The sequence below is a fragment of the Podarcis tiliguerta genome (genome assembly GCF_965153285.1).
Source record: "Podarcis tiliguerta genome assembly, chromosome: 4".
NCBI classification, from domain to species: Eukaryota; Metazoa; Chordata; class Lepidosauria; order Squamata; family Lacertidae; genus Podarcis; species Podarcis tiliguerta.
This window is the reverse complement of record NC_139537.1, coordinates 31,571,585-31,586,681: the sequence shown is the minus strand read 5'-3', so window position 1 is coordinate 31,586,681 and position 15,097 is coordinate 31,571,585. Positions and strand designations below refer to the sequence as shown.

The 15,097-nt window shown below is 43.0% G+C and overlaps 1 protein-coding gene across 6 annotated transcripts in view; it reads left to right on the top strand.

The window, feature by feature from the left end:
• Positions 1 to 15,097, top strand: part of BOC (BOC cell adhesion associated, oncogene regulated) — a 76,890-nt gene that overhangs the window by 52,550 nt on the left and 9,243 nt on the right. For all 6 annotated transcript variants that reach the window (XM_083438293.1, XM_083438296.1, XM_083438297.1 and 3 more), the window contains 8 exons: positions 3,899 to 4,045; positions 4,989 to 5,132; positions 5,554 to 5,847; positions 6,973 to 7,245; positions 8,811 to 9,109; positions 12,386 to 12,545; positions 13,059 to 13,169; positions 14,061 to 14,267. In XM_083438293.1, coding sequence (XP_083294419.1) covers positions 3,899 to 4,045; positions 4,989 to 5,132; positions 5,554 to 5,847; positions 6,973 to 7,245; positions 8,811 to 9,109; positions 12,386 to 12,545; positions 13,059 to 13,169; positions 14,061 to 14,267 — 1,635 coding nt within the window. The remainder of the gene's footprint in view (positions 1 to 3,898; positions 4,046 to 4,988; positions 5,133 to 5,553; positions 5,848 to 6,972; positions 7,246 to 8,810; positions 9,110 to 12,385; positions 12,546 to 13,058; positions 13,170 to 14,060; positions 14,268 to 15,097) is intronic.

The following is a 15,097-nucleotide window of genomic DNA, read 5'->3' as shown; positions in this document are numbered from 1 at the left end:
ACGGAAATATTCTCCTGACAGCTAATACGTTTTTCATTTGGGGAGGCTTTTTGCCGTGCTGCCAAGGGAGCTGTTTTTTATTTAAAAATGTTTTTGAAGCAATCTTGCTTTAATTAGCCTGTTTGAGAAATTTCATGTCACTTTTCCATAAGCGTGGGTGGGAGAACCTTGGAGCCAGAGCTGTCTTTTGCTGTTGGAGAGCTGGTATAAATCCCAGAGAAAGAAAACATATTTTTCCACTCTTCCAGTCTGCCAATAGAGACTTGGCCATAGTTTTCAGTTCACAGGCTGTTCTAGTTTTTGCTGTCCCGGCTGCCTGAATACTTGCATTGATCCAGTCCAACTGTAGACAGCACACCCTCTCACTAGCACGGGTCATATGAAAAGAAGTCAGGAATCCTAGGCTACCAAATCACAAACTTTGCAGGCAAAAATCCCAGACTCCAGTCTTATGAAAATGAAGGGCTTATTTGTAGCTTTCAGGTGAAGGTTAAAATTAAGAACTGGTGCAGTAAGGGGTATTTGTGTAGCTTTTCTTATCGTATCGCTTCAGTGAAGGAATACTTCATATCTATATCTTGTGATATTTTCCCTTCAGTTTAACTAATTTGTTGATGTTAAGGAGTCCTTTTAGCCTTTGTACCTAGCAAATCTGTTTTTAGAGCAGGGCATGATGCAGCACAGAGCTGTTTCTTTCTGTTTACTACATTGTTTCTCAAAATTCGTATCGCCTTCCAAACTTACAGCCTCTAGATCAGAACCAGTCCTTTATTCCTCAAATGAATGTGCAGAGAGGTCCTTGATCATAGTTGTGTGAATACACCCTGCTGCTGCACTGGGGTAGTACCGTATATACTTGAGTAAAAGCCGACTTTTTCAGCACATTTTTATGCTGAAAATGCCCCCCATGGCTTATACTTGAGTGAGGTGGGCGGCAGTGGATGAGACGAGCGGCCCGAAAGGAGCCCTTTCTCATCGCTGGTCCCGCTGCCGCCGCCCACCTCTCACAAGGGCAGGTACAGGAGCCGCGGTTGGGAGAGGCGACTGTGGAGGGATCAGCAGCCCGAAAGCAGCCCTTTTGGGCTGCTTGTTCTTCCTCCGCCGCTGCTGCCACCACCAGGTTTGTGGTGTGGTGAACCAGCTTATACTCGAGTCAATAAGTTTTCCTAGTTTTTTTGTGCTGAAATAAGGTGCCTCGGCTTATATTCGGGTCGGCTTATACTCGAGTATATATGGTAATTCCACACAAGCGTAAGGAAAGGAATAGAACAGGAGATGTCTGACACCCTACTGAAGCCACAGACCGATAGTCATAAGCATCTCCTTCTGAGCTCTCATTTTCCCATATCATAGTGGGATGATGGGGTAGAAAGGATGCTGTCAACCTCACAAACCCACTGTGGATCAGGGAGGTTCCACTGCTAAGAGGGCATTTGGTTTAACTCAGGGCTTGGCAGTTTGAGCAAGATAGCACTACAAGAAACCATGAGGACTAGGTGCGAGTTCTTTAATTAAAGCCAGATTAACAGGATCCCACATTTAACTGTTTTCTGCTTTGGAGTCCTCAGTACCTGCTAACAAACTAGCGAGCCACTCTCAAACACCCATGACATATTGGTAGATCCTGCCTCACCATTGGAAATCACAGATTATGATATAATCACTCATTATATGTAGGTCACTCAGGCCCTCATTGCATTGCCCCACGGAACTTTGCATTGTAAGTCCTTGGTAAAGATGGCATTGTATCTCTGAGATACTATTATGTTTTGCTAGATAAGGAAAGGGGTTTACTAGAGCAAGGACCAGTGAAATAGAAAGTTGCTATTATATGACAACTTCATTAGAGGTTTCAGTTTTGGGCACCTGATTCTTGAAATCCTGTGCAGATGGTTAAGAAGTGTTCAGACACAGTAATAGAGAAAACAGCAGGGAAGAGAGGAAGAAGGAAGGCTGAGGTTGTTGGGGTTTTTTTGGCTGGTTGTGGTGAGAACTTGTGCAAACATTCCCTCCTAATGGATTTCTCAAATGTACTGGCAGGCAGGCAAGCAAAGGCAGGTGTCACGTCAAATACCTTCTCCGATGAAACTTGATCCATCCCTCTTGATCTGGTATACTCATTCTCACTTTTAAAGGACCTCTTTGTTGGTTGTTTTGCTCCTAAGAGCCCAGAGCATAGTGCAGCCAACTAGTTTAGCAGACAAAGTAGACCTCAATAAGAAACCTTTCTCTCTCTCTCTTGCTCTCTAATGTTAATTTTGCAAGTATATCTTTTTCTCTTTCTCTTTTTCTCAAGGTTCATAACAGTAGAACATTAGGACAAGTATTCTCAACAATTACAATTTGATTACAGACATACAAAGCTGAATAACTGTTCCCTGTTGATAGGGGTTTCTGTTTTGAACAACAATGAAGTTTTAAGCTTGTTTATTATGGTTATGGCAATACACTTTGAAACTGACTCCTCCTTCATAAAAGTCTTGGTTTGTTTTGAGAACTAATTATCTGTTCCGGGGGGTTTGCGGTAGTGGGCTAAGTTTTTATGGAATATCCTAGATTGCTTCCCACACTAGCAGTTTAGGGCAGAATTGAACCGCCTGATTTGCCTTGTTGCGGGGTAGGTTGTAAGGAATGGAGGTCTCTCACTGCCCAGGCCAGAACATCTGTGTCAGCCTCCACCTATGGAGTGACACTAGCATCACTCTGCCAGCACATAGCTCCCCATTCCAAATTGATTGTTTGTGTATGTGTGTTCGGGTGCTAAAAGGGCTTCACCAGATAGTAAATTGCAAAGCAATGTATTTGGAAATCATATGGTCATAATGGATAATTTCAATAATTCTGCTGACCTTTTTAAAAAAGAGATAAGCTCTAGTCTACACTCCTATTTGATGTGGCAGAGAAATTAGATAGTTATAAGAATAAAGAAAACAGAAGATGACAAGTGAAAAATCAGTTGGGCTGTTCAATCTGTTTCAGTTAAAAGTCAATCAGTCAGTCAGTCAATCAATCAATCAATCCAGAGGCATTATGATTTGCTTAATGGCATACTGCCTTTGCCCAACAACTGCATACGTACATCCATTGTACACCATGAAAACAGGACCATGCCTACAGGAAACTCCCCAAATGACTCCTGGAGACACAAAGGCTGCACTCTCAAGCACACTTGCATGTAAATCCTATTGATATCAGTGAACTAGGTGTCACATTGGCAAAAGCGTCGTCCTACCCACATATTGTCAAGGAGATGGGAATATTGGAGCTATTTGCAAAGGGGAGATTGGAAGACAGATGGCAGTGTGGCGTAACTCCTCCTGTGAATCCAATTTCTATCCTGAAAACATCCCACCCAGGCCATGTTTCTCCTGCCTAGGCTTGTTGTGGAGCCCAGCTAAAGAAAAATATTTAAAACTTGACATTTAAAATTTGCTGGACTGAATGTGGAAGGTGGGAGAGGAGAGAGGGAAGATTAAGTACCCTCCTCTTGTCCGCCTGCACTTCTTACAAGTAAGCATTCTACAATAGTACAGTATTGCAAAGGAAATGGAGAGCTTAGAACCCCATGTTACCTTCCAGCATGCAGTTTGTTCTTTATTTCTAGGTTTAAGATCAGGAGGTTAGGAAAGAACGAGCACTTGGGGCATAAGAAATGGTCATATTTGAGACACCTGCATATGCTATGGTTCTTGGAGTTTTTCAACAGTACATGAGATTGTGATATAATCTCATGAAAAGGATATAAGCTTCCTCAGTTTGTAATAAATGCAAATCCTTGAGCACCCCCCTTGTGATTCTTTTTAATCTACTTACATTGTCCACCACTGTTACTTTTCTCCCATGTGTGTAGCCCAGCAGTTCAGCTTTTAACAGATCCTGTTGCTATCCTCTTAAACAGATCTCAAAGACTTCAAATACGATGGCCAGCATGTGATAGAAGTTGATGAGGGAAATACAGCCGTAATTGCCTGTGATCTTCCTGAAAGCCACCCAAAGGCCCAGGTTCGCTACAGTGTGAAACATGAATGGCTGGAGGTCTCCAGAGGTGAGTTGTGACTGACTTACAAAGGAAGAGAAACTGGAATTGGTGTCTGCTTTATATCTTACTTACCTTCTAGTCAGTTTTTACCCCTCCCTACACCTTTGACTGTGCCTTTTGGGCGGGTGGCGCTGTGGGTTAAAGCCTCAGCGCCTAGGGCTTGCCGATCAAAAGGTCGGTGGTTCGAATCCCTGCGGCGGGGTGCGCTCCCGTTGTTCGGTCCCAGCGCCTGCCAACCTAGCAGTCCGAAAGCACCCGTAAGTGCAGGTAGATAAATAGGGACCGCTTAATAGCGGGAAGGTAAACGGCGTTTCTGTGTGCGGCTCTGGCTCGCCAGAGCAGCGATGTCACGCTGGCCACGTGACCTGGAAGTGTCTTCGGACAGCGCTGGCCCCCGGCCTCTTTGAGTGAGATGGGCGCACAACCCTAGAGTCTGTCAAGACTGGCACGTACGGGCAGGGGTACCTTTACCTTTACCTTTGGGCTGATCTGTACAATCATTTTTCTGAGTTCTCTTAAGGGCTATGGCTTTCTGTATAGTAGACATGGTTTTTCATGACTCCACATTTCGGTCCTCACCCAGGAGCAATTTCTTGACTGTCCTGTAACTTTCTTGAAGCACTAAAAATATACCTGTGAAAGAAATATCTGAAAGCTGGGAAGTGCTTGGAGGATGAGTGAATCCCTTATTTTAATAATAAAACCAAATGATGTCCTAATTATCATACTAGGTTTGCCATGAGAATTAAAGCTGATTTTTTTTAACTCAATCTTTTTATTCCATTTTTCCAACCACCCACCATTTTCTTTCTCTCAATCTTAGCTGGAAACTTCTTCTGCTCCTCTTATTATTATTCAATAATGTTCCTTTTGTGTTTACAGTATGCTAGAAATTGTATAATACGGATGTTCCCTGCCTTAGGAATCTCTTGCTCCTTTATCTTAACAGATAACTATCTGATCATGCCATCTGGGAATCTTCAGATAGTCAATGCAAGCCAAGACGATGAGGGAACTTACAAATGTGCGGCCTACAACCCTATCACCCAGGAAGTAAAAACATCTGTGTCTAGCGAGAAACTCCGTGTGAGACGTAAGTCACTTCTTCCAAATATTTGGGTTCACTGGCTTCAGGCTGTCTTAAGGTGGTGGTCCCATTTTGCAGGTGCCACCAAATGCAGTCCTTTTTTAAACTGCATGTTTTACACAAGCCCTTCATATTTGAGAGCTTGCTTTCTATACAGGAGTGTTAAATTCAAAGTATCCTCTTGCAGTGCAGGTAGCAGTAGCTTATCTCACAAGCATAAGGCTTCATTGTACATTTTCTGTTGCTTTTGGTATTATATATGGAGTGATGAAGTTGTTGATAGCAGAGTTGGTGAAATTCCAGTTGGTGAAACTTCCTGTTTAGTGGCTTTTTCACCCCAATAGGCTTTTCTGCTTACATAGTGCATCTTTTCCTGTTCTACCAGACTGTCATACTTTTGTTTCACTGATTTCTCTCTTGGCACTAGGCTCCACAGCTGAGGCAGCTCGCATAATTTATCCCCCAGAGGCTCAGACCATCATTGTCACTAAGGGTCAAACTCTAATCCTTGAATGTGTGGCTAGTGGGATTCCACCTCCACGTGTCACATGGGCTAAGGATGGCTCCAATGTCTCTGGCTACAACAAGACTCGATTCCTTCTCAGCAATCTCCTAATTGATGCAATCAGTGAGGAAGACTCAGGGACCTACAGTTGTATGGCTGACAATGGCATGGGTGAGGCTGCGGCAGCATTCATTCTCTACAATGTTCAAGTGTTTGGTGAGTACAACTTCATTTTCCTCCCTCTTCTCTCCTGTTAGACCCAGCAGCTATAACCATGGTCTGGAGACTGCTCACATGGTCATATATTTCAGAACTGTTTTTGAGGTGAAATTTAATGCTCACAAGCAAAATTCCTCCAGCTTAGATTTCACTCAGGGGCCTAACTCCTAATACCTGCCTAAGTAAGCTTTGAGGGCAGAGCCAAAGCTTTGACTTTCCAAAAAAGAGCCAGAGGATTAAAACTGAGTTATTTATTGAGGCACAGTAATTCTAGGCGCACACACATAAATATAATCAAAAAGACAGAAAATGGTATTCAGTAACTAAAAATGTTCTAAGCTAGATGGAATGTGCTGTGAAAAGCAGGCAGGAGCTTTTAGCTGAACTGTAATTTAAAGATCCTTGGTTGAATTTGGTCCTTTGAGTCTCTCACAAAGAAATTAAAGAGATATCAACATATAGTATGCCAAGCTTAATGATCAAGCAAAAAGACAGAGGCATTTCCTTTTTAAAGGAAATAAATGTCTGGACTATAAGCTAATGCAGGCTAGGAAATCCCTGGCCAATCAGGAAGGCTGCTTCATCTACCTGCATAATAAGCCCAATTTGATAGGATTACCTGGTGTACATGCATATAAAAGAAATACACAAAACAGACAATTGTTCTTGAAGGAGTTGATTTACAAAATTCAACACATGAAGGTTTTACCCAGGTCCTTTGCCCAAGAACCTGGATCAGGTAGCTCTTGGAAGAGATTTAATTAATGGAGAGGTCCATTAGTTTTCTGGTCTAGAGCCTGTGGTCGTAGAAGAGCATAGTGACTGCCCATTTGTCATGGATGCTTTAGCTGAGATTCCTGCATTGCAGGGGGTTGGACTAGATGACCCTTGGGTCCCTTCCAACTCGTAAGATTCTATTATTCTATGATCTCCGAAAGATTACTTTTGAAATACGTGGAGGATCTACTTGTAGGACACTTAATGGCTGTGCAGAAGAATAAATAGGTTTGGGTATTCCTGTCTTCATAACCCCGTTATGTAGCTACAAATATTTCAGTTCTGCCTGTTTCAGAGGTGAATGGTCGTCCTCACACCTGAATTGTAACTCTATTTCCTTTTCAGAACCCCCAGAGGTTGTCATGGAACTATCTCAGCAGATCATCTCATGGGGACAAAGTGCAAAGTTCACCTGCAAGGTTCGGGGGAACCCCCAGCCATCAGTTGTGTGGCTGCGTAATGCAGTTCCTCTCTTCTCCAGCCACCGAATGCAACTCTCTCGCAAGGCCCTACGTGTCTCCAGTGTGGGGCCTGAGGATGAAGGGATATATCAGTGCATGGCAGAGAATGAAGTGGGGAGTGCACAGGCTATGGTTCAGCTGAGGACTACTGGGCCTGGTAAGTCCAAAGTGAAGTTCAAAAGGTTCATATAGGGATAATGAAATAATAATTGTAAAGCACTTTGAACAGCAAAAGTAAGTATAATAATAATAATGTTGTTGTTTACACCTCACCCATCTGGCTGGGTTTCCCCAGCCACTCTGGGCGGCTCCCAACCGAATATTAAAAGCACAATACAGCATTAAACATTAAAAACTTCCCTAAATAGTATCTCATTGCTATTAGTATTAGGAGTGTTTCTGTCTATACATGGGGCTGCTCATTCTCTGTTTATGCCAAGTCATGCAGCTCAAGTTAGTTTCTGATCTGGAAAGGAACTTCCTGAGATTCCTACTTCTCAGAAGTGTGGCTTTCAGGGTATTGGAGAAATGAACCTGAACATATGCAGGTTGTATCTTGAGTAGGTCCCTCAGTACTTAGGGGGAAAGTTGCTTTCCCTGCATAGCTCTGTTTCATGGACTGAGCTTCTTAAATTTTTTATCTGTCCATTCACTTATGTATTAGGTGTCTGAATTACCCTCCACACTTCAGCTGCAATAGCAACACTAAAAGCAGCTTACAAAAATCAAAATATTTGTAAAAATTCAGTCCTGAAGTGATAAAATAGGTGATTGTGACAAACATGACAGATGTCTCTTTTCTGACACCACTCTTTCTCTATTGTTTGTTCATTAGAAACCCCATTCTCTGCCAAAATAAAACTGCACAAATTAAAATTCTCCAACCAGAACATAATTTGTAAAGGGACTGAGTCAGATGTACCCGGAATTTAATGAATTTAACATACATACATACATACATACATAACTTTATTTGTATGCCACTCTTCCACAGTTCAAACCATGCTCAAGGTGGGTTACAACATGAACAAAATATAAAACTACAACATAAACAATAAAAAAATTAAACAGACAGAACCGAACTGAACAGTTTCCACAGAAATTACAAGAAGATCTAAAATAAAAATACAAAAAAACCAACAGCAACAATTTCCCGCAAAATAAACCCCCCTAAACAGTGCCCCAGCCCAAGAGCTTTTGTAGCTGGAGTCAGTCTGGGCCCCACCCTCCCAGGCTAAGTGGGAAAAGGCCTGCGAGGCAGGGAGCAGGTCTTCCAGGACTCACAGCCAAGATGTTCTCATTGGTGTCACTGAGACAGTATTTGGATTTTGTGTAGACAAGAGTAGGCTGATGCCTAGTGCACCCAAATCCCAGGTGCTTAGAACTTCCCCTCTGGCTACCTAAAGCAGACTTTCTATCTTTTAAAGAAGCCAAAAGCCTATGAAAAAATTAGGCTTCTTAAGTTAAAAGGTAGAAGCCTAAAGCCAACTGAAGACTCATGTAGTAGTTTATAGCCGTGGGAGACAGAATGCAGGAATTGAACTTGATGGGTGTTATTCTATTGCAGTGCTAAGAAAACCCTAATAATCTAGATAGATACACACACACACACACACACACACACACACACCTTTTCCTGATAGTTGGGAGTAAGTGGGTGTCAGTTTTAAGACATGTGTTAGTGCTCCAGCATTTGTTCAAAACATCTCTCTTGCCTTCTAGGAACAACTCTGAAGCCACAGCAAGGTTCTGTTGCCGATTCACCTCAGTCTGCCTTGTCACCTACCCTGCTTAGCAACAGTGAAAAAATGCTGAAAGACAAAGCAAACTTCCTAAGACCCAGGCCCACGATACCATCCGTGTCTGTTCAATGTACTACCAAAGAGTTGGTGTCTCCAGCTGAGGCCCCAGTCATCCTTAGCTCTCCCCGGACTACTAAAACGGATTCATACGAGCTGTTGTGGAAACCACGGCATGATGGCAAAGCCCCAGTCCTCTACTATGTTGTAAAACATCGCAAGGTTAGCACATTCCTTTTTAACTGGTTTCTGATAATGATGCTGAATTACAGTTTCTCTGGAAAGCTCTGTTTAGCTTACACTTTCTTGCCAGTTTAGGTAGCAGCAGCCCATCTTTTGGTTGGGCAGGATATTTGTCCTGTGTGCGGTCTCTGAATTTCAGTGAGTGATAGCAGCATAAGGAACAGGCATAAGGACGTGGGGGCTTTGGTGCAAGTTTGAGATCAGCATGGGAGAGAGAACTGCAGAGATGTATGTATCAGTGAACAGGGGCAAACCCAGGATATACATAACCCTGGGATTATGCACATACTTTACTTAGTCTGGGGCATTTCTTCCCCTCCCACTACCCTCCCTCCTCTTTTGATGAACTTATCCTTACCATAAGACAGATTCCAGTAAAGTAATGATTCCAGACCATCATGGCATCTTAGCTTGCTGCATGTACCTTCCTTGCTTTGTTCGTTGGTTGTGGTCTCTCTTTTTTCAGTTGCTTCAGCTGGAAGGCTCTTGGGTCAGAGGGAGTCACTATGGTTCACTGCACTTAGGACTAATATGTTTCCAGCACAGAGCAAATTCTCAGCTGGAGATTCTTTCTTGTATCTTAAAGGTCTTTACAGAAGGAAACTGTTCCTGTTAACCCTGCTATCACTTTCATTTGCGTGGCTGGTAACCAGACAGACACCCTGAAATGGGCTTTATGTAAAGGAGAAGCTGGGTTTAGCCAAATTCTGAATAAACATATCATGATTATGATTATATGATATGATATGATTATATCATAGCTTGTTTCAATAAATCTATTCTGACATGTGCTTACTTGAGGTGTAAGTGCATTTCAGAGAGTTTTATCCAGCTAAGTCATACTCAGATATGACTTACGGAAAACAATGGATAGGACTAAGTAATGTTAATTTATTTCAGTGGATGTATTCTGCATTGAATCATAGAATCATAGAGTTGGAAGAGACCACAAGGGCCATCGAGTCCAACCCCCTGCCAAGCAGGAAACACCATCAGAGCACTCCTGACATATGGTTGTCAACCTCTGCTTAAAAACCTCCAAAGGAGGAGATTCCACCACACTCCTTGGCAGCAAATTCCACTGTCAAACAGCTCTTACTGTCAGGAAGTTCTTCCTAATGTTTAGGTGGAAACTTCTTTCTTGTAGTTTGGATCCATTGCTCCGTGTCCGCTTCTCTGGAGCAGCAGAAAACAACCTTTCTCCCTCCTCTATGTGACATCCTTTTATATATTTGAACATGGCTATCATATCACCCCTTAACCTCCTCTTCTCCAGGCTAAACATGCCCAGCTCCCTTAGCCGCTCCTCATAAGGCATCGTTTCCAGGCCTTTGATACCATCCAGTTTATGGAGTGCCCACGTGTACTGCATGTGCTAACTAAATAACCTGGACTGCTTAGAAATCTTTTAACTAAAGATAGCACTGAAGACTCGTTAACCCTGTGCAGCTTTGTTCAATACATCCACAGCACAAATTATAACATTGTGATTACATAGCCCTTGGGAGATGGGAATAGTGGTGAATGGAGAAGTGGTACCTACCTCATATGTCAATTGATTGAGGCAATTAGTAGCAGTGGGTATCAAATACCAGAATTCAGTCATTTGCCAGTAGACAAGTAGTTCTGCTCGTTTCAGATTGCAGGTTTGTCTACAAATATCTGTGATAAATATGGCATGGTCTCCTTTTCCTATTGAAGGCAAAATAGGATGTTCCATTTTCTTTTTTAGGACAAAATTGTAGGGTTGTTTCCAATTCAAAGAAGGCACTGTAGCCTATAAGTGCCTTTCACCTATGGATGTGAGGATGATAGTTTTCAGCGATTCCTCATCTTTTTCCAGTCCCCTATGTCCCCCCCCCCCCCGATCTGTTCCAGACAAAGGGGATATTTGCAAAAATAAATAAATGCCTCCCTCTTTGTCACATTCACGGAAACTTTCACTGGAGCTAAGAGCCTGCAGTGAGTGGAGGGACACAATTGGATACAACCGGTAACTGTTTGGTAAATGCACAGATGCACAACCTGTTTAGCTTGCAGCTGCTAAGTAGACATTGAAGTTCTCTCCCTTGAGGGTGTTGTTTTCCCCCCTCTAATTCTTGATGATACAGCTCTGCAGCTGACTTTTCTTTCATTGTCATATGGTTATTTTTGGACTGGGAAATAGCTAATAATCTTCATCTTCTTCTACTCAGATAGAAGGGCTGTAGTTCAGTAATCAAGTACTTGTATTGCATTCAAAAGGTTCCAGGTTCTGTAGTTCCCAGAATCTCCTGGTAGGAGAGAGCCATTGCCAACCAGTGTAAACCGTTATGAGCTAGATAACAGGCAGCTTCCTGTGTTACTTTATTCCTATGTTATCTCACACCAGTTTGCCAGTGATTATTTTATATATGTAGCACACATGTTTAAACAATTTTATTTTATAATTCTCAATTGCTATTAGCAGGAGTTTCTGTTACAACATGGAATTGTGAAGGGGTTCCTCTGAGTGGCATCAATTTAATAAGATAATGCTGCAAAGTAGCTTAATGCTTCTGAGAATTTACTTGTCATAGCATTCTTTCTGTTGTCATTACTACTCAAATCCAAACTGCTCTTGCCAGTATGCATGACACTTTGCAGAATACAAGACAATCTAAAATTTACACTGGGAAAAACATAAAGGAAGCGGAGGAAAGGAGAGGTGGGTTAAAAAATGAAGCAATAATGCACTTGTTTCAGTTGCATTTCCTTAGGCTTTATTTCTGCTTGTGCTGTAGTGAGGAGCAGATGGGGCTTATCAGCCTGGAAAAGTAGCCCATCTAAGAGAAGGAGAACTCTGATCCTAAACCTCTGCTGCCTTGGGGGATATCTTTGGGAGAAAACGGTTAAGGAGTAGACCGAACAAAAGTCCAAAGTGGAGTTCCTAACATGGTTGGGTGATGCCTTGTACACCTCCTTCCGACAACTCCTAGTGCCAAGCATATTACTCTGCTTTCCTTTTCAACAAGGCTGAGAGAGCAGGGGTCTTGTCATATGGACAGCCCAGGACCTCTGTACTTGCTTGTGCCCTGGGGAGTTTACTTTGGTGCTGTTAACACAGCAGTTTGACTTCATCCCTGCACTTTATTGTATCTCAAGATATCCAGATGCCAGCAACAAGTTTATTTAGATCTTGCTTTGGCTAAAAATGCTCCATAATCCTTTTATCCATAATAAGGTGAAGGTAATTGAATCCACTCATAGGTGTGCTTGTTCCTTGTCCTTCAACAGGTAATGAATTCTTCAGACAGCTGGACAGTCAGGGATGTCCCTGCCAACCAGCATCATCTGACTCTAATAAAACTGGACCCAGGAAGTTTGTATGAGGTGGAGATGTCTGCCTACAACTGTGCTGGAGAGGGGCAGACAGCAATGGTGACCTTCAGGACCGGTAAAGATATAGTACTTTCCCATGAGTTGTAAATTCTCTTCTTCTCCTGATGCTGAAGGCTTTGTCATTTAGAAATTTGCTTTCAAGAGAGCCAGTGAGGTGTAGTGGTTAAGAGCGGTGTACTCGTAATCTGGTGAACCGGGTTCGCGTCTCCGCTCCTCCACATGCAGCTGCTGGGTGACCTTGGGCCAGTCACACTTCTCTGAAGTCTCTCAGCCCCACTCACCTCACAGAGTGTTTGTTGTGGGGGAGGAAGGGAAAGGAGAATGTTAGCCGCTTTGAGATTCCTTCGGGTAGTGATAAAGCAGGATATCAAATCCAAACTCTTCTTTAAAGAAAAAAGAAAGAAATTTGCTTTCAATGATGATGATGATGATGATGATGATGTTAATAAGGCGTAGTTACATCCATGGAATGTAAGCCGCCACAGAATGTTGGTGAAATTTATCATTCAGAGCAATAAGACACTAAAAGTTTATCTCATGCCATCATTGCTGTTTTTGTCTTGCTTAGGACGTCGACCCAAACCAGATATCATAGCCAGCAAAGAGCAGCAGATTCAGAAGGATGACCCTGGCACCAGCTCTCGGAGCAGCAACCAATCCGACAACACTCGCCTGTCCCGTAAGGCCATTTTCAGACTTGCGGCAGAAAGGGTTTACTGGCTCTAGAAGTCTGGTTATTTTTGGGGGGAGGAGAGCTGGGAAAGATGGTGGTGTGAATGAGAAAAAGACAAGCCTGGCACAAGCAACAGGAAAGGAGTTTGCTTATCTCTGCTGCTTCTGTCCAGTCCTTATTAGGCCATGTTGCTCTTCAAAGTCTGTTTTACTGGCAACAAGCACCTATCAAGACAAATGGTCTAGTAATATGATAGTGAGCAAATCATAGAATCATAGAGTTGGAAGAGACTGTGAGGGTCATCTAGTACAATCCCCTGTAATGCAGGAATCTGAACTAAAGCATCGATGACAGATGGTCACCCAGCCTCTGCTTAGAAGCCTCTAAGGAAGGAGAGTCCACCACTTTCTGAGGGAGTCTGTTCACTGTCAAACAGTTCTTTCTGATGTTTAGTCAGAATCTCCTTCCTTGTAACTTGAAGCCATTGGTTCAGGTCCTACCCGCCGGAGCAGGAGAAAACAAGCCTGCTCCACACTCCATGCAACGCTTCCAACAAATAGTGATTTGATTATGATCGTTGCGGTGTGAGGAGCCTTGAAAAAATATGCAATTTCAAGAGGACTCTTTTTACCAAGTCCAACTTGTCCGTGTGCGCACCTTTATTATTATTATTTATTAAATTTCTATACTGCCCTTCATCCAAGGATCATAGGGTGGTTTACAATATAAAAATATATACCATGGTAGCAAGAACACCTTTTCTCTCCCCCTTTCCAATTGTCTTCTCCCTCTCTCTAGCACACTATTTCATCTTGCAAGGAAAGTTCACTACAGCCCAGCTTTCCCAATCTAAAGCTGGTTGTATCTCTGCTAATGTTATTCTTCTTTTCCTTACAGCTCCTGAGGCTCCAGATCGCCCCACCATCTCAATGGCTTCTGAGACATCTGTCTATGTGACTTGGATCCCCCGTGGAAATGGAGGCTTCCCCATTCAGTCATTCCGAGTAGAATATAAGAAACTGAAGAAGATGGGGGACTGGGTCCTGGCCACAAGTGACATCCACCCTTCGCGTCTCTCTGTGGAAATTGCAGGACTAGAGAAAGGTAGGAGATCTTCTATTCCCAGCATATAGGCTTCCTATGGTCCTTGGAAAGACTTAATAGTGGCTTCCTATCTTGCCTGCTGCTACAGAAACCATTACCCATGCCAAGGAGAAAAGGTCATTTCAGAGTTGGCTAGCAATTCGTGGTCCTCTTCCGGAGAAATGTGAAATTCTGCAGATGCTTTCTTTAATCCTGAAATTATTCTGCAGAGACCAAAAGCTTTGAATCACTGTATCCATGCCAAACTAATATTACCTGCAAATGTATCTAATGGCAGCCCAACAATTCTCTTTTTTCACACGGAAAGCTACCGCAGATGGGTCAGTTAGGAACAGAAACGTGTGTGCATGTGAGTGGAAGCTTAACCCTTTCCCTGCTTGCTGTTTCCCCACTTCAAGTGGAACAGATTGCCTCAGGAGATGGTGGGCTCACTGCTGGAGGTATTTAAGTTGAAGCTGCCGGGGGTGGGGGCAGTGTCCACAGAGATGCTGTAGTTGCAAGAGTCCTAGATTAAGCAGGGGATCCATCCCTAGTCCATGGGTGTAGCCAAAGGGGGGCTGGGAGGGGCAGCTGCCCCCCCCCAAACCAAGTAAATCAATACAAAATAACTAACTGAGGTTCTTCCCCCCTAACATAAAGCCTGGCTACGCCCATGCCCAAGTCTACAGTTTTATGGCTCTACAAAGTCACCCACGTCCCTAGTATCTTCCCTCACTGCAAGATTTCAAGCCTTTGTTTACCCTCACAAATACAATTTTGAAGAAATGGCAGGAAGAAAAATGGTTAATTGTGTGTGTCCTTGTATCCATTTCTCCAAACTTCCACCCTAA